Consider the following 19,743-nt stretch of genomic DNA (forward strand, 5'->3'; position numbering starts at 1 on the left):
TGTGAATTAGCAAATACACTCAATTAAGAGTGAAAGCTAGTTTCACACAATTCTCTCTCTCTCTTTCTCAAAAAACAACAAAAAAATTAAAAGCAAAAACAACCCCAAACCTTGCAAGTAGCAAGCTACCTGTGTGTATTTACAAAACGGTCTAATTTACATAACACATAATAATTTTTTCAGACACATTTGGTACATGAAAGCATGTCTGTTGACACAGGAAAATGTGACAGCTGGTTAAGGAAAGATTACCACGGATGCAGTCAAGGAGACAGTCGCTGCTATTTCATAGTAAGTTGTCCATTCTGATGTCATTGTTGTAGGGTTGAAATAAAACATTTCAACCACATATTTTCTGAACACTCCTAAATAAGGTCTGGTCCAGCTCAAAACCACTGCTGTAGGACCCAAGGGATAGAGCATTAAATCCTTTATTCCAGTGGGAACTAAGAAGGGAGGGGAGTGAAAAAAGAAAGTCAAGAAGGAATGTTTAATATCTTAGCAATAGCTTCACACTGCTACCTAATAACTAGGTTTTTCACTCTTCTGATACAATCACTAAAAACTAAAAATATTTGCCTGAGATTTTCTTTTTCCCAAGTAATGGATGCTAAGGATGGCTTCCAGGTATACAATTGTAATCATTAATTACTCTGAAGGTTGAATATTGGGTGAACAAGTATGGACCTCCCATAAATGATGATAATGACTTGAGCTTAGAAATTGCACCCCTCCAAATAGTACTCTGATAAAGGTATTATTCTTGTGGCTGGCAACTTACCAATAGCAAATGTCACAGGGTCTGAAGGTGGTCCAATCAAAGGGCCTTTTCTTAGGTACATCACAACCTGGTACTGGGCACCAGGAACCAGATTTTCAATAATAGATTTGCTTGAGTTCACCTTCAAACCAAACATCCAATAAGATTTATTTAGAGCTGGGCTTTCAGAATGTGACACAGAGGCTAACATCGTTTTCAGGGACACTTTGTGAAATCACAAATGCCTCTGAAATCCAGAAGCCTTTACTTATGCTGAGGAAGGTCAAATTTCAAAATTAGGATGATATATAGTTTATATGAGCACTGGAGGAAACCCGGAACATTCAAATTCTAAGGCTAGATTTAATAAGCCCCGTGAACTGCTTTATACCCATCAATGTCAATTGTAACTATGTACACTAGAAACACATCAACCTCTAACCATAATCAAATCAGGAATAACATAAGGATAGTCTGACATCCTAAATTATAGTGTCAGCTGATTACATGCAAAGATCAGTGCAGGAATGTCTTTAGTCTCTCATCACTTAGAAGCATATAATATTTAATTATAGTGATGGAAATTACCTCAGAGATTATCTAGTCCAAATCTCTCATTTAACAGATCAAGAAAGTGAAGCTAGAGAATAGCCAAGATCACATATCTAGATCAGTGTTGGGACTGGAAGCCTAGCATTTTGTCCTCTACTCCATGATACAGGCCAAGCAGCAAGATACAGCAGTAAGCACTTTGCAAGGCTACTGTGACAACCTGCCAAGAATGAATCAGGAAGAAACAGATAATCTGAACAGACTGATTACTAGTAGTGAAATTGAATTTGTAATTAAAAAAAAAACAACTCCTAGCAAACAAAAGCCCAGGACTGGATGGTTTCACAGGGGAATTCCACCAAACATTATAAAGAAAAGCTAATTCCAGGAGTCAAGATGGCATACTAGGAGGATGTGGAATTCACGTATCCTCACAACTAGGGCACTAACCAGGCATCAGTGGGGGACCATGGACACCTAAGGGGACAGGAGGAACGCCCAGCAACCGGCTTGCAGGATCTTGGTTCCCAGGCCGGAGGTTGGACCCAAGTTCCTGTGGTGGGAGCTCTGAGTCCAAACTGCTGGACCAAAAGGAGAACCTCAGAGTCCAGGGAATATCAATCGGAGTGAGACCTCCCGGAGGTCCTCATCTCAGCACCAAGACCCAGCTCTATCCAGCTGCCTGCAAACTCCAGTGCTGGACGTCTCAGGCCAAACAACCAGTAAGACAGGAATACAGCACCACACATCAAAAAAAAAAAAAAGAAGAAGAAAAAAAGAAAAGAAACAACAAAAAAATTTGTTACAGACAAAGGATCAAGGTAAAAACCTACAAGAGCAAAAAAAAAAAAAAAAAAAAAAAGAAGATGAAATAGGTAAGCTACCTGAAAAAGAATTCAGAGTAATGATAGTAAAGATGATCCAAAATCTCAGAAACAGAATGGAGAAAATACAAGAAACATTTAAAAAGGATCTAGAAGAACTAAAGAGCAAATAAACAGTGATGAATGACAAAATTACTGATATTAAAAATACTCTAGAAGGAATCAATAACAGAATAACTGAGGCAGAAGAACAGATGAGTGAGCTGGAAGAAAAAATGGTGGAAATAACTGCCAGGGAGCAGAATAAAGAAAAAAGAATGAAAAGAATTGAGGACAGTCAGAGAGACCTCTGGGACAACCTTAAACACACCAACATTTTTGAATTATAAGGGTCCCAGAAGAAGAAGAGAAAAAAAGGGTCTTAGAAAATATTTGAATAGATTATAGTGGAAAACTTTCCTAATATGGGAAAGGAAATAGTCAATCAAGTCCAGGAAGCACAGAGAGTACCATACAGGATAAACCCAAAGAGAAACACTGAAACACATATGAATCAAACTATCAAAAATTAAAAACAAAGAAAAAATATTGAAAGCAGCAAGGGAAAAGCAACAAATAACATACAAGGTTAACAACTGATTTTTCAGCAGAAACTCTGCAAGCCAGAAGGGAGTCGCAGGACATATTTAAAGTGATGAAAGAGAAAAACCTACAACCAAGATTACTCTACCCAGCAAGGATCTCATTCAGATTCGACAGAGAAATTAAAAATCTTTACAAATATGCAAAAGTTAAGAGAATTCAGCACCACCAAACCAGCTTTATAACAAATGCTAAAGGAACTTCTCTAGGCAGGAAACACAAGAGAAGAAGAAGACCTACAATAACAAACAAAACAATTAAGAAAATAGTAATAGGAACATACATATCGATAATTACCTTAAATGTAAATGGATTAAAAGCTCCAACCAAAAGACATAGACACAAAAGCAAGACCTGTACATATGCTGTCTACAAGAGACCCTCTTCAGACCTAGGGACATATACAGACTGAAAGTAAGGGGATGGAAAAAGATATTCCGTGCAAATGGAAATCAAAAGAAAGCTGGAGTGGCAATTCTCATATCAGACAAAATAGACTTTAAAATAAAGGCTATTACAAGAGACAAAGAAGGACACCACATAATGATCGTGGGATAAATCCAAGAAGAAGATATAACAATTGTAAATATTTATGCACCCAACACAGGAACACCTCAATACATAAGGCAAATGCTAACAGCCATAATATGGGCAATCGACAGTAAGACAATCATAGTAGGGGACTTTAACACCCCACTTTCACCAATGGACAGATCATCCAAAATGAAAGTAAATAAGGAAACAAAACCTTTAAATGACACATTAAACAAGGTGGACTTAATTGATATTTATAGGACATTCCATCCAAAAACAACAGAATACACTTTCTTGTCAAGTGCTCATGGAACATTCTCCAAGATAGGCCATATCTTGGGTCACAAATCAAGCCTTGGTAAATTTAAGAAAATTGAAATCGTATCAAGTATCTTTTCTGACCACAACACTATGGTTGTGTTACAGGAAACAAACTGTAAAAAATACAAACATGGAGGCTAAACAATACACTACTAACTAACCAACAGATCACTGAAGAAATAAAAAAATACCTAGAAACAGATGACAATGACCCAAAACCTATGGGAAGCAGCAAAAGCAGTTCTAAGAGGGAAGTATATAGCAATACAATCATACCTCAAGAAACAACTCAAATAAACAACCTAACCTTAGACCTAAAGCAATTAGAGAAAGAAGAACAAAAAAAAACTCCAAAGTTAGCAGAAGGAAAGAAATCATAAAGATCAGATCAGAAATAAATGTAAAGGAAATGAAAGAAACAATAGCAAAGATCAATAAAACTAAAAGCTGGTTCTTTGAGAGGATAAGCAAAATTGATAAACCATTAGCCAGACTCATCCAGAAAAAAGGAAGAAGGCTCAAATGAACAGAATTAGAAATGAAAAAGGAGAAGTAACAACTGACACGGCAGAAATACAAAGGATCATGAGAGATTACTACAAGTTACTATATGCCAATAAAATGGACAACCTGGAAGAAATGGACAAATTCTTAGAAAAGCACAACCTTCCGAGACTGAACCAGGAAGAAATAGAAAATATAAACAGACCAATCACAAACAATGAAATTGAAACTGTGATTAAAAATCTTCCAACAAACAAAATCCCAGGACCAGATGGCTTCACAGGGGAGTCTATCAAACATTTAGAGAAGAGCTAACACCTCTCCTTCTCAAACTCTTCCAAAATATAGCAGAGGGAGGAACACTCCCAAACTCATGCTACGAGGCCACCATCACCCTGATACCAAAACCAGACAAAGATGTCACAAAAAAAGAAAACTACAGGCCAATATCTCTGATGAACATAGATGCAAAAGTCCTGAACAAAACACTAGTAAACAGAATCCAACAGCCCATTAAACAGATCATACACCATGTTCAAGTGGAGTTTATCCCAGGAATGCAAGGATTCTCATTATATGCAAATCAATCAATGTGATTCACCATATTAACAAATTGAAGGATAAAAACCATATGATAATCTCAATAGATGTAGAAGAAGCTTTTGTCAAATTTCAACATCCATTTATGATAAACACTCTCCAGAAAGTAGGCATAGAGGGAACCTACCTCAACATAATAAAGACCATATATGACAAACCCACAGCCAACATCGTCCTCAATGGTGAAAAACTGAAACCATTTCCACTAAGATCAGGAACAAGACAAGGTTGCCCACTCTCACCACTATTATTCAACATAGTTTAGGAAGTTTTAGCCACAGCAATCAGAGAAGAAAAAGAAATAAAGGAATCCAAATTGGAAAAGTAGAAATAAAACTGTCACTGTTTGCAGATGGCATGATACTATACATAGAGAATCCTATAGATGCTACCAGAAAACTACTAGATCTAATCAATGAATTTGGCAGAGTAGCAGGATACAAAATTAATGCATAGAAATCTCTTGCATTCCTATACCTAATGAAGAAAAATCTGAAAGAGAAATTAAGGAAGCATTCCCATTTAGCATTGCAACCAAAAGAATAAAATACTTAGGAATAAACCTACCTAAGGAGACAAAAGACCTGTATGCAGAAAACTATAAGACACTGATGAAAGAAATTAAAGATGATACAAACAAATGGAGAGATATACTATGTTCTTGGATTGGAAGAATCAACATTGTGAAAATAACTGTACTACCTAAAGCAATCTACAGATTCAATGCAATCCCTATCAAACTACCAATGGCATTTTTCACAGAACTGGAACAAAAAATTGCACAATTTGTATGGAAACACAAAAGACCCCTAATAGCCAAAACAATCTTGAGAAAGAAAAATGCAGCTGGAGGAATCAGACTCCCTGACTTCAGACTATACTACAAAGCTACAATAATCACGACAGTATGGTACTGCCACAAAAACAGAAATATAGATCAATGGAACAGGATAGAAAGCCCAGAGATAAACTCACACACATATGGTCACCTTGTCTTTGATAAAGGAGGCAAGAGTATACAATGGAGAAAAGACAGCCTCTTCAATAAGTGGTACTGGGAAAACTGGAATAAAAGAAGGAAATTAAACACTCCCTAACATCATACACAAAAATAAACTCAAAATGGATTAAAGGCCTAAATGTAAGGCCAGACACTATAAAACTCTTAGAGGAAAGCATAGGCAGAACACTCTATGACATAAATCACAGCACGATCCTTTTTGATCCACCTCCTAGACAAACGGAAATAAAAACAAAAATAAACAAATGGGATCTAATGAAACTTAAAAGCTTTTCCACAGCAAAGGAAACCATAAAAAAGACGAAAAGACAACCCTCAGATTGGGAGAAAATATTTGCAAACAAAGCAACTGACAAAGGATTAATCTCCAAAATTTACAAGCAGCTCATGCAGCTCAATATCACAAAAACAAACAACCCAATCAAAAAATGGGCAGGAGATCTAAATAGACATTTCTCCAAAGAAGATATACAGATTGCCAACAAACACATGAAAGGATGCTCAACATCACTAATCATTAGAGAAATGCAAATCAAAACTACAATGAGGTATCACCTCACATTGGTCATAATGACCATCATCAAAAAATCTACAAACAATAAATGCTGGAGAGGGCGTGGAGAAAAGGGAACCCTCTTGCACTGTTGGTGGGAATGTAAATTGGTACAGCCTCTATGGGGAACAGTATGGAGGTTCCTCAAAAAACTAAAAATAGAACTACCATATGACCCAGCAATCCCACTACTGGGCATATATCCTGAGAAAACCATAATTCAAAAAGAGTCATGTATCACAATGTTCATTGCAGCTGTATTTAAAATAGCCAGGACATGGGAGCAACCTAAGTGTCCATCAATAGATGAATGGATAAAGAAGATGTGGCACATATATACAATGGAATATTACTCAGCCATAAAAAGAAATGAAATTGAGTTATTTGTAGTGAGGTGGGTGGACCTAGAGTCTGTCATACAGAGTGAAGTAAGTCAGAAAGAGAAAAACAAATACCCTACGCTAACACATATATATGGAATCTTAAAAAAAAATTGTTCTGAAGAACCTAGGGGCAGGACAGGAATAAAGACACAGACGTAGAGAATGGACTTGAGGACATGGGGAGGGGGAAGTGTAAACTGGGACAAAGTGAGAGAGTGGCTTGGACTTATATATACTACTGAATATAAAACAGATAGCTAGTGGGAAGCAGCTGCATAGCACAGGGAGATCAGCTTGGTGCTTTGTGACCGCCTAGAGGGGTGGGATAGGGAGGGTGGGAGGGAGACGCAAGAGGGAGGAGATATGGGGATATATGTATATGTATAGCTGATTCACTTTGTTATAAAGCAGAAACTAACACATCATTGTAAAGCAATTATACCCCAATAAAAATGTTAAAAAAATATTGAATCACTATGCTATATAGCTGAAAGTAATATAATACTGTGAATCTATTATACTTCAATAAAAAAAGGTAATAGCAGTTAGCACTTTGCAAGGCTACTGTGACCCAATAAAATAATGTTGTAGAGAACATCTCTCATTTAGATGAGCTCTTCTACTGTTCCTTTTTAAAAAATCTTCTAGCTATGGAAAAAATACCATATAGAGAAAAGTAGTGTGAACAGACAGATGAGTAAAATGTATTTATTAATATTGAATGTTGGCATGCATAAGAATTGATGTTTAACTAATAGGTTAAGAAATGTGCCCCTTTGCCCGTTAGTGCCTCTGATATTTTAGACAGTTTTGCTTAGTGGAACCAACACAGGCTCTCTATTAGACTGCCTGAGGTCAAATCCTGACTTCACACCTTGTAAGCATGGGAATTTATTTGTAATTTTTAATCTCTTTATAATTCTTACCTTGACTTCCTCATTGATAAACTATAGGTAACATACCTAGTAGAGCGTTAGATCCTTAAACTAGAGTATCAATAAAGTTAACTCTTACTACTCATTAAGTTTTTGGCATCTCGAGTACCTAAAATTGTAAAATTGCTACAGAAAGGAGCATGAATCAATGAAGAAGAATATTGTTGACAACTTACCTATGCTGTAAGTTTTTTGTGTCTCATCATGAGTTTAAGAATAAACATAGTTATGTTTATGTGATATAAATGTTATATAAAACATTTTATATAAAACATATATATAAACATATATATAAAACATATATATATAACATGTTATATAAAACTATAAAAACATAGTTATGGTTATATGATATAAATGTTAAACTTTTTCAATACTAAACAATGATTCTACACAGTAGAAATTGTATAATTTGAACTGGTACAACTTGTTCTACATGTAAGTAAGGAAACAGCACACCAAAGTTTCTTTTCCAATAACTTGATCAAAATAAGATTAAACTGAGTTAATAAATGAGCATTTCCACCTTTTCTTTCCTATTTACACTCATGTCAGTATTTCTTGCCCACGTTCTAGACTTTTGATTCTCCTGGAAGCCATCTAAACAGAGTTTGACATCTCATCTAATAGAGCACTTCCTGAAGAGACAAACTACGCATAAGAACACATGTTTTGCAGAGCCAGCAGTACTGTTTTATCTCTTTAGAATGTATTTTTAAGTAATAAAACTAATAATGATCATTGTAAAAATTGCTCACACCATAGAAGAGCAAATGAAGTCAATTGGAAGTCTTTCTGTCCTCCTCTCACCATTTCCCACTTCTTGGCAGGCAATCTTCTAAGCCCTCCTTGATACATATATACACAAATAATATGATATTGAACCATATAGGTATTATATTATCGACATTACTCCAAACTTTTCTTTTAAACTTCACAAACATTGTAGACATGTGAACATACCTGCAAATCGAACCTTGCTCATTAATCACTCATTTAGAATATTTAGAATAACACAGAGTGTAGATTGTTTCAGAATGAGGTTAAAGTTTCTTTGGTTTGATAATATTTTAGGCAGTTGTTGATTTTAATTATTCAAATGACTTCCTGGAATCATAACCACTTAAATATACTCTCATAATAAGTTCATCTTAGGAAAATTACACTGCCTTTAAAAAAAATAAGAACCAACAATGTGTATATATATTACACTACTAAAAACATGAGAAGGCAAATGATATTGCACAAGACCTTGGTGACAAATTATAAACTAATTTCCCCCTAAGTTTTGAATATTTGCTGAGCTACCTATATCACTTCTATTCCTTCATACCTTTTTATTTATCCTGGACTTATTTAGAGGTGGACTGGAGGTGGGAAGGGGAAATGCTCCTGTATGCTACTTACTAAATAGCATGTGCTTTATTCTCTAGAAAATTACTCCACACTCCTCCCCTCATTTTCACCCCATCTTTGCAATCCAATATTTTCTCTCTCTCATTTCTGACTGGCTTAATCTCCATTCCAGAGAATCGGTTCAGCCTAATATACCTCCAGCTAGGCACCAGTCCTATCCCTCCTCAGCTGAAGAAATAGAAGGAAAGATGTACCACAGAACACAGGAAATATTTGATAGACTGTTAAATAACGAGGTTAAACCAGATGACGGTGAGAGTTCCTTTCAGTCTGAAATGGTCTTATTTCTATACTAGGCGATCCTCTTTCCATTAGCCCTTTCTGTACATTCATTACAGTTACTCTGCTTTCTACAGAGAACCTCTAGAACCTCTATATCTTCTTGCCTTGATACAAAAAGTATTCAGTTAGGTTTGCATAATAATAAAAGTTAGCAATCTGGTGCACATTACTATGTTCCAGACATTGCATTAAGCATCAAGTCCTTTTATCTTTGTTACAACTCTATGAGGTAGGTTATGCTTCTCCTTACATTACAGATTAAGACGCTAAGATTTATAAAGAAAGGGACTCAGAGCTGGAAGCTGTTAAAATCAGGTCTGAAACCCAAGTCTGTTTAATTCTAGAGTCTATGCGTTTAGTCAGTACTCTTGACTCTATCAAGATGAGCGGTGAGGGCGACCTTCCCCTAGTATATCACCTGCAATCCGCCAGAAGCAACACTCGCCTGGAAGTCAGATCACTTGAGCTGGGGTCTCAGCTCTGATACTAATCAGTTGTGTGACTTTGGGCAGGTCTTTTAAATATTCGGCCTCTTAGCTCTATCATTTCCTCTTTCGTAAAGCTAATAGATCGATTGGTCTTTCTTTCTGATTTAGTCACTTAGTTATTATACATTCCTATAAACTGTCACCGAACTTTTATGGACCAAGCAGATCACATATAAAAATAAATGCATATCCATATATTACATGATGCTTGTAATTCTGAAGTTCACGACTGTGTGTGAGACTTTGGAGAAAATGCCAGAAGCACACTTACTTCAAAGAATTGACTGGGTCCTTCATATAAAACATTGGGCACTGGCTTTACGTTTAACATATCAACGTAGATTTATTAATGAATAGCACTACAATGGTTGTTAGAAGGGTTACATCACAAAACTCCCTTCTCCACGAACATTTGCTTATAAACTCACACACAAAACAGAAACCAGACAGGAAGAACATATATATAATGAGGACAAATTCAAATTAAGGGGTACCAATGTACCTACATGTAAGGCCAGACTCTAAGCTTCATGAAGTCAAGGTTCAAATCAAATTTGTTCTTATTTCTAGCATCTCACACAGGACTCGCTATAGAACACAGAAATCAATCAAGCTGTGGGAAGGATCAGGGGCAATAGCGGCGAATCTCATGAACGATCTAGGTAATCGGTACAGCAATGATCCTGTGGTACAGGTGATGAGATGATGGTAGAGGAAAAGTAAGGAGAATGAAAGTATAAGGGAGTGAAACATTGTGATTAATTATTCATCTGTGTTTGGCTTCGGAATCACTCTTCTTTTTGAGCTGCGTTTTGAATTTTCTGTTTAACATAGCACTGTACCACTGACTGTAGAACTAAAGAAACGTTATTATTTTTTTCTTTCTGGATAATGCTTGCTTCAAGAAATAACCTAAGTCAGACCAATCCTGGCGAGAATGTCTTCTGGATTCCTTTGATTAATGGGTACATGGATCTAGGCCAATTTTTGAGATTTTTGCACTGATGTTTCCTTCTTTGAAAATGTGTGTGTGCGTGTGTGTGTAATGATGATGATGTAATAATAACACAATCTTCTTGCAGTAATTGAGATAACGCCTAGCACTAGTGGTCTAGTTTCCACCCTCCACTTCAAATACTGGCCTCCTTGCCTATAATCCTTAACAGCTTCATGTCTACATTTCAAGAAGCCATTGTCAAAGTGTACTTAGGGGCTTCCCTGGTGGCGCAGCGGTTGAGAGTCCGCCTGCCGGTACAGGGGACACGGGTTCGCGCTCCCGGTTCAGGAAGATCCCACATGCCGCAGAGCGGCTGGGCCCGTGAGCCATGGCCGCTGAGCCTGCGCGTCCGGAGCCTGTGCTCCGCAATGGGAGAGGCCACAACAGTGAGAGGCCCGCGTACCGCAAAAAAAAAAAAAAAAAAAAAAAAAAAAAGTGCACTTAGACCAGCCTTTTCTGGTTCATTTATAATTTACAATATCTATTTATACTTTTAGCCTTTGGCTTCTATGTTAACATACGTAACTTACACATTAGGTGGGACAAGAAAAACCACACCTGAGAGCAGTCAAGTTCTAGGTCATGTCCTGCAGGCAGGACACATTTTCTATTAATGCAGAGTCAGCCATGCTGCATACCTTCAGGGAAGGAAGCTAATAAGCTTCTCAGTGAGCTGTGATTACTATCTGAACTGTTTAGCATATTTACTCATTAATTCAAGCCGAGAGATAGCCTCACCTTCAAGTTGGGCTTATCTCAGCCCTCTAAGGCTTTCAAGAGCTCCAAAGGCCGTGATTCCTGAATTCATCTTATTAATTAAAAATTTTTCACCCTTTGAATTACGCTAAATGCCTAATTTTCATGGGATAAATGGAAACACTCTAAATAGCTTTCACACAGCAAACATCTTTTTTGACTGCGTATTATATTTCCACTGTACTCCACACAAATTGAAAGTTTAATTTTTTTCCTTTAGGCAAGAAAATACTGTGTTTGTAAGACACCAAGAATCAGTACCTTTGATCTTATGAAAAGAATAAATCCAGGTTTTAGGAAAACAGGACTGGGCTCCAGGATTCCTGTGGGTATTTCGGGCATCTGAGAGCAAAGTCTGCTCTGGGACCCAGGCTGGTGGTTTCATTCAGGACTGAAGATCGGGCGTGGTGTTCATTCCATAGCCACGCCCAGAACTACTGATTCCCATGTGTTTCCACTTGCTCCTCCCACCCCCCCCTACCCCCTCCTTGTGCTCAGCTAACGCCTATTTATCCTTCAAAACTCTTCAGTTATGATTAGTGAGGGGGTAGTTTTCACTTTATGTACTTTAAATTTTTGAACTATTTTTTCAGTGAGCATGCCTTATTTTACAGTTAAAATAACAAGAAACAATGGGAAAAAAATAAAACAAGCAAATAAAACCTCCCCCAAACCTTCTGCTTCGTTATCTCCTCCCTTGGGGGAAGTTCTGAGCAGTTTCCAAATCCTCTTGCCCCAATCCATATTTATTCATGCCCTTCTTTCTGCGAGCTCATATGGCCTCTCGATCATTTCCTTTTAGCCTAGGACTTATTTTATACTCTGCAGTAATTATATGTTCACTTACCATTGTTCTCACTAGATTATAAACTCAGCCAAAGCAAGACGTGTAAGAATTGTCTAGATCCTCACCATCTATCCCAGTACCCGGCACATCGTAGATGTGCAGTATATTCTCTTGAATGAGGAATTAAGTAAAAGGAAGATGGTAGTTCTAAGAGGGAAAAGGAAGGCGACTGTGATCGAAGAGCCTCGCGCATTGATTTCCTAGCTCCTCCCCCACTCTTGGTAACACTGCCGGGGACGCACCTGGGAGACCTCAGCACAGCTTTTTGCCATTGGCGGCCCCCTTGCATCCCCCGCGAGGCTGGGCTGCAGGAGGTGAGTGAGCCAGTCTGCCCTTCCAATTCCTTTACCTGAGTACAGTACTGCTTTTCTAGCCTCTGGCTCTCCTTTTGTTTCTGGCAGGTGAGTGACACCACAGACACGATGGTGCTGTTGTAGTTTTCTTGGGAAGACGTCCAGGACATCAAGGCAGTGGTTGAGCTTAGAACGTGGACACTCACATGCTGGGGCTTCTCAGTGAGTTCTTCGATCCACTCTCCTGAAGGACCTGGACATCAAATCAGACGCTGAGCTGGTTGAGGTACAAGATTCTAGTTCTAAAAATCGTGTTGTTTCCCTTTTGTCCTTACAGAGATACTCCAAGTAATACTGGCAGCCAGGCTGGTAGGTCTTTAACATTCTCTGCTTAGCTACAGTCTCCACTGGGTGACCTCCCCTTTGACCTAAGCAACATCCTGGCAGCAGCCACCAAACCAGTTCTACTGAGAGACAGAAGCTCCACTTCAGTTGTTACGTGCCTCTGAGATTATTCTGGTAAATTCTTCACCAGAGAGAATTTACTTCTCTTTTAACAAACAGTATGTGTGGCAGTGTGGCATTTCATGAGTATTTATAATTCCTTTGCTGTTAGGATCTTCAGTCTCTAGAAATAATTATGTTGAGATTCAAATTAGCCTCTACTACAATCATGGGAAAATTTTTAATTTGGTGACAGCAGGATCAAAGAGGCAGGGTGTGACTACCTTAGAGAAGAAACAGGCAACAGACGGGCTCAATTATAGAAGCTGGCGGAAACCTGGCTGATAATTTGAGGACACGGTGGGCTCCTCATTATAAAATATCTCCCTGAAAGTGCCCACCATTAGCTTTGTTCTCTTAAATTTCCAAAGTGGTTATTAGCACAGTGCCTGACACATCATGAGGACCCAAGAAATGTTAAGGTGATTATTATCTCCTGAAAGGCATTGTTAAAATGCAAATGTGCAACTTCTTTTATTTGCTTAGTGTACATTTCTCAGTTCCCTCATGGGAAGCTGTATTCCTGAGCCGGGAGAGGGGAAGGAAAAAGCGGCTCTGTTGGGAAGGGCAGTCCCAGGCTCATGGTTAATTGGGTAAGGGAAAAAACAACAATAAAAATGATAATAATAATGATGATGGCAAAGAGTGGTAGGACTCCCTGCTTGCCAGGCTCTGTTTTAAGTTTATATGTGTTTACATATTTTAATCCTTTAATTTTCTTAACTAACCTACGAGATAAGTACTAGATTGATTTCACTTTCAGATGAGGAAATCGAGGCAGAGATAGCACAAGTAGAGCTGGGATTCATGCATAGGAAGTCTGGTTCCAAAATCCATGCTCTTAACCCCTGCATAAAACTTCCTGGATCACTATGAAAGAGTGAAAAGCATGGGTCTGGAGATAGGAAAGTTGGCCCCAAACTCAGTTTTGCTCATTATTAGCAATGCAAGCTTGGGCAAATGACTTAACTACTCTGAATCTCAGTCATTGCATCTGTCAAATGGACAAATCATAGAATGTTAGGATTGAAAAGGACTTTAGATTTTCAATGCTTTGTTTTACTGATGAGGAAACTGGAGGCCAGAGATGTGAATGAACTTCCCAATGTCACAGAGCTAGTAATGTTTGGGAACCAACCTAGAACTCCTGTCTCCTGGGTTGGGGCTCTGTGATAACTTATCATGATACTCTCTGATTAGTCTACTTCACAGGACTGTCGATGGGATCAAATGAGATTATAATGTGTTAGAGAACTATCTAAATGTGAAGTGTTATTACTGTTATGATGATTACTGGGGTAGTGGGGGCATAGAATAGAGAAGGCGGGGGAAGGCAAAATGAATTCACTCACTTAATGTCTTTACATTAGGACTGACTCGATAATCAACCCAAGATAATAGGTCACTGCAGGCTCCATGGAAATGGACTTTGCTATTAAATATTTCTAGAATCTAATTCTTCTTCTGACACCAATTTGCTAAACTTTCTGTGACTCAGTATTTTTTTTCAAGTGACAAATGGGGATAAGAGAAATATTCCCTTCATGAGGCTATTGGGAGACTAATGTAAATTTCTACCTTAATTTTTATCTCTGAGTAAAACCTTCAAAGCTACACAAATTCAGTATCCTTTTATTTATTTATTTATTTATTTATTTGCGGTACGCGGGCCTCTCACTGCTGTGGCCTCTCCCCGCTGTGGCCTCTCCCGTTGCGGAGCACAGGCTCCGGATGCGCAGGCTCAGCGGCCATGGCTCACGGGCCCAGCCGCTCCGCGGCACATGGGATCTTCCTGGACCGGGGCGTGAACCCGTGTCCCCTGCATCGGCAGGTGGACTCTCAACCACTGCGCCACCAGGGAAGCCCCCAGTATCCTTTTAAAATCAAAGGCATATACAGAGTACACCTGAATAACTCATTACCGCAGAACATCATATCTGAAGCTCTAAAAAGATTTTTATTGGCAGAGAAATAGCAAAATTTCTAGTGCCCTATATTTTCCTAGATGAACATTAATATGCATCTTTTTGAAATAATCATATGTTTGAGCAATTCTGACACATTCTCAGCAGCTCTGGTCAACTGGATACTCTAGGAAGAGGGCAGAGTGCTTGACACTGGAAAATGGTTCAATAAATATTTGTCGAATGTGCAACAGAATTAACAAATAAGCAAAGAGTTTAACCCCAGCCCAGGGTTTTGTAATTTGGTATGAGAAGCAGAATGTACACAAATAAAATACATCTAGAAAAATACCACACTCAGAGAAGCTCTGTATTTTGTCTTGTGCACTATGATACATAGTAGAAATTCAGAGAAGGGAAGAGCTAATGGCCAGAAGAGTTGTGGGAGTTTTCCTGTAACTTGCAGTGGATCTCTGCTGGCAGACAAGGAAATCTCTGGGTTAATGAAACATATTTAGCCTCATGGGAAGAACTGGATACTAAACTTTGCTCTCATTCTCAAGTGATGTCACGTCAAAGATTGCCCATAACTGAAAGACATGCAAGGCAATCACAGATATTTTTTCTGCACGTTCAGTGGATATTTCAAGCCTTTTCACCAGTGGTGACATTTTTGGTTTCTTAAGTAAAATTGTTGTATGGGATATTTTCAACATTTTTAAGCTGCTAAGTAAACTGATCTCGGGCTTCCCTGGTGGCGCAGTGGTTGAGGGTCTGCCTGCTAATGCAGGGAACGCGGGTTCGAGCCCTGGTCTGGGAGGATCCCACATGCCGCGGAGCAACTAGGCCCGTGAGCCACAACTACTGAGCCTGCGCGTCTGGAGCCTGTGCTCCACAACAAAAGAGGCCGCGATAGTGAGAAGCCCACGCACCGCGATGAGGAGTGGCCCCCACTTGCTGCAACTAGAGAAAGCCCTCGCACAGAAACAAAGACCCAACACAGCCATAAATAAATTTAAAAAAAAAAGGCAAAATTCCTTAAAAAGCAAACAAACAAAAATACTGATCTCTTCTCTCTGCCCCCCTCCTCCTTCCGCTGTCCATCTTTTTGAGGATCATCTGATGAAAGGTGGTAATTTGCTTTTGAAGGAGGAGATAGAGTATGGTGACCCTCCTTCTCGGAACTCAGTTTTTATCCATTCCCTTCTGGTTCTTCTTTCTGCTGGTCAGAGGCACATTTAACTCCTGATAAGCTAGGAAACTGGTTTTTGGCCTCTAAACTTCTGGTAAGCATAGTCAGATTAGCAAAAAACATTACAGACATACACTATTTGTGTAGCTTTTAGAGGCTAGTTATTGCTCTGCTATTATCCCTGATGGAATTGGTAGAAGATGCCCTAATACTTGTTATTAGAGTATTCATGATGCTCTAGCTCAGTCTTGTGCTAACTTTTGGAGACCACCTAGGTCTCACTACACCTCAATCTCTCTTTCTTTCGAGCTCCATAAGCTCAATACTCTAATGAGACTTTTCACACAGAAAAACAATATAATTTTCATTATGGCCTCGAACAAAAGTCCTCTTTCCCAAACTATGTGTCCACGTCCTTGGAAACTTCGTTATCACTAGTGTGGAAGGTCAGTTTAATACATGTTCAATTACCACAATAATTTTAAAATAGCCTCAAGTTAAATCCCTGGGTAGGTTTGCTACTATGAAACATACATATATTTTCCTGCTGTCAAAACCTCACAGATCCGGGCCTCTCACGATGTTGAAGAATTCTCAGGGTCTCTAAGGTTTGATGCATAATCGATGGCCTGAGCATCATGAATCTCACCAGTTCCACTTTTCTAGCTCCTCTGTAAGTGCAAAATAATCTTTTTGGTACTTACTGATATAAAAACTGAGTGATTTTGCTGACTCGCTGTTTCGAATTTCACAAGATCCTGAGGAACTGAAGGTTGTAACAGATAACTTATATTTCCCAGGCTCCTTCAGTTCTGCAACAAATTCGTGGGCCTCTTCGTCCACTGTCAAATATTCAGTAAAGTTTTCTAAATCATGGATAAAAAAGAGAATATATATGAATTGATATCTGGAACAGCCTTGGCTATAGAAGTCAATTAATTTAAAAAAAGTATTTTTTAAAATTTTTCCTCCTTCCTTTTGTCAAGTTGAATTATACCTCTCAAATTACTATTAAAAAAGGTGACTAGGGCTTCCCTGGTGGCACAGTGTTTGAGAGTCCGCCTGCCGACGCAGGGGACACGGGTTCGTGCCCAGGTCCGGGGAGATCCCGTGAGCCATGACCGCTGAGCCTGCGCGTCCGGAGCCTGTGCTCCACAACGGGAGAGGCCACAACAATGAGAGGCCCGCGTACCCCCCCCCCAAAAAAAAATGGTGACTAAGAGTTCAAGTTATTTTTTATAATAGTTTTAAATAACCAAATTAAAATATGGTGCACTAATCAATAAAACTAGGGATGGATATATACTGCATTCTTACATACTGTCAACCAATAAAGCTATATACACAAAACAGAAGTATAATGTTAGGAAAAAATAGCAATAGTCAGTGTTCTCATTTGGATATAAAGGATTAAAAAAACAGTAACAAATGTTGTCTAAGTTCTTTGTGGTAGCATTAAATATCCATAAGTGTCTTGAAATATATTGAATTATCTCTATTTAGAAATAATCCTCTGGATACATTTTTCTGACACTTGTAATATTTTTGCTTCATTGATTTGCTTTCAGAAATTTTAAAAGTAAAAATGATTTTTGCATTGCTTCAAAGTCCACCTCCTTCTGCTTATTCATTTGAAGTTGTTATCATTTGGTGACACAACACACCACATAGCACAACACACCACAGTCAGATAAAAGCATGAATGAACCTTCATGGAAATAGGCATTACAAAAAATTATGAATTATAAGACCCTATTTTCCATAGAATATATTGAGGAATAGAAAAATAAAAGATAGATTAAGGGAACTTTTTTTAATACAGATAATTTCAGGCAAATGTTAAGAATTTTGACTCAAATAATTGGAAATGACGAAGGATTTCAATGTTATATAATATTTGGGTATGGTTGATTGCTCTCTACTCAAGTAGAGAGGAATTCACAGGTCTTGTATTTCATTCTATCGAATAAAATGGGGGCAAACAATACGTCATATATAAGACTACATGATTTGAATACCTTATCCTATAAATAAGGCTGTCAATTTAACCTCACATTTTGGCAACTTGACAACTTTTGCTCCCCAGACTACTAGACTGGAAAGCATAAAACAAAACAAACAACAAATAACTATGAAAACCTACCAAACAACAATTCACATATGATTCATGATCCAAATTTACTGAATGCTGTGGCCCTGCTTTTCATAAATTAGTGGGTTAAATACAAAGAATAACTCTCAGTTGCTAAGTGAATACAATATACAATATAGTAGCTAGAGTGGAAATACCAGTTGCTGTGTATTTTCTATTCTACTACCAGCTTCTCTTTGGGAAAATGTGAGTGGTGCTGGTTTCAGGGGGCACCCGCTAAGGGGAATAAGAGTAGCTTGATAAGCAGGACACAGGTCTGATACTCTTGGGAAAGTAGCCAGGTTGTGAGCAAGATTGTTTTGCTGCGTGCTTCACAAATTTGGGTACTGGAAAACAGAATATTTCTCCAGGATATTTTGTAATTTGTTATGGTTAGAACCTTAATTCAAAATCTTTCCAAATATAAAGTTTCCTCAGTTGCCTGGGGTACGTGAAATGTCAGGTAATGAAATGTATACAGTTGCCTGTACTTGCAATGTATGAACTACCCAAACCGGATTCTGACCCAATCTGTTCATTTTTGTTTTCTGGTTTCCGTCTGCATTGGATACTCAATTAAATTCTTCCTTTTCTTTACCATCTTTCTTTAGATATTAACTGTCTACCATCAGTCTTTCTTTCTAAATGTAATCTTTAAAAGCTTCAATTTCCTTTCCTTTGCACCATTACTTATGTCCTCTGATTTCCTATTACTTTACCTTCTCTTTCCATGTGGATATGGAACCCATCAAATGCAGTGGGTGGTTTTGGTGGTAACCAACTCAGTATCATTTGGACAGGGAAAAAAGAGAAAGAGCTGGTCGTCGATTTCTCAGTCTCACTGAGTGTGTTGTTATTTTCATATTCCACGGGAAGAACACTGACAAATTCATCTTCGCTTTCAGGAGTCGCAGATGCACTGTCCCACCAATATGGTTGGGATGTGGTCTCATAGTCACTGATGTTAAAATCAGGCCAACCAGAAGAAATGTTGCCAGAGGGAATTTCAGCAGTGTCATCAGTAAAATGGAAGAGTTTGTCTTTTCCCATTGTATCTTGTGATCTCATGAACGATTCCTCTGGGAAACTGCCACTCTGTTCTTCCCAGTTGTTTTTGTTCAAGTTTACTATACGAACTGAGATATTTTGAGGAGGATAGGGGACTGTAAGAGAGAGAATTATCATTTTCAAGTATTTTTAACTATTATAATGAATACTTAATCTATTAATGAGTCAAACATACAAGCAGATTTAGAAAGTAAAGTTTAATTTTACTTTTACTGTATAGATAATTTACATCAAGA

General features: G+C 38.2%; 1 protein-coding gene across 3 annotated transcripts in view; it reads right to left on the reverse strand.

The window, feature by feature from the left end:
• PTPRO (protein tyrosine phosphatase receptor type O) overlaps positions 1 to 19,743 on the reverse strand; it is a 231,335-nt gene that overhangs the window by 74,793 nt on the left and 136,799 nt on the right. For all 3 annotated transcript variants that reach the window (XM_060306114.1, XM_060306115.1, XM_030841319.2), the window contains 5 exons: positions 19,159 to 19,602; positions 17,013 to 17,174; positions 12,765 to 12,961; positions 782 to 902; positions 253 to 446 (listed from right to left, as the gene is read on the reverse strand). In XM_060306114.1, the coding sequence (XP_060162097.1) occupies positions 253 to 446; positions 782 to 902; positions 12,765 to 12,961; positions 17,013 to 17,174; positions 19,159 to 19,602 (1,118 nt within the window). The remainder of the gene's footprint in view (positions 1 to 252; positions 447 to 781; positions 903 to 12,764; positions 12,962 to 17,012; positions 17,175 to 19,158; positions 19,603 to 19,743) is intronic.

The sequence above is a fragment of the Globicephala melas genome, chromosome 10 (genome assembly GCF_963455315.2).
Source record: "Globicephala melas chromosome 10, mGloMel1.2, whole genome shotgun sequence".
Taxonomy (NCBI): Eukaryota; Metazoa; Chordata; class Mammalia; order Artiodactyla; family Delphinidae; genus Globicephala; species Globicephala melas.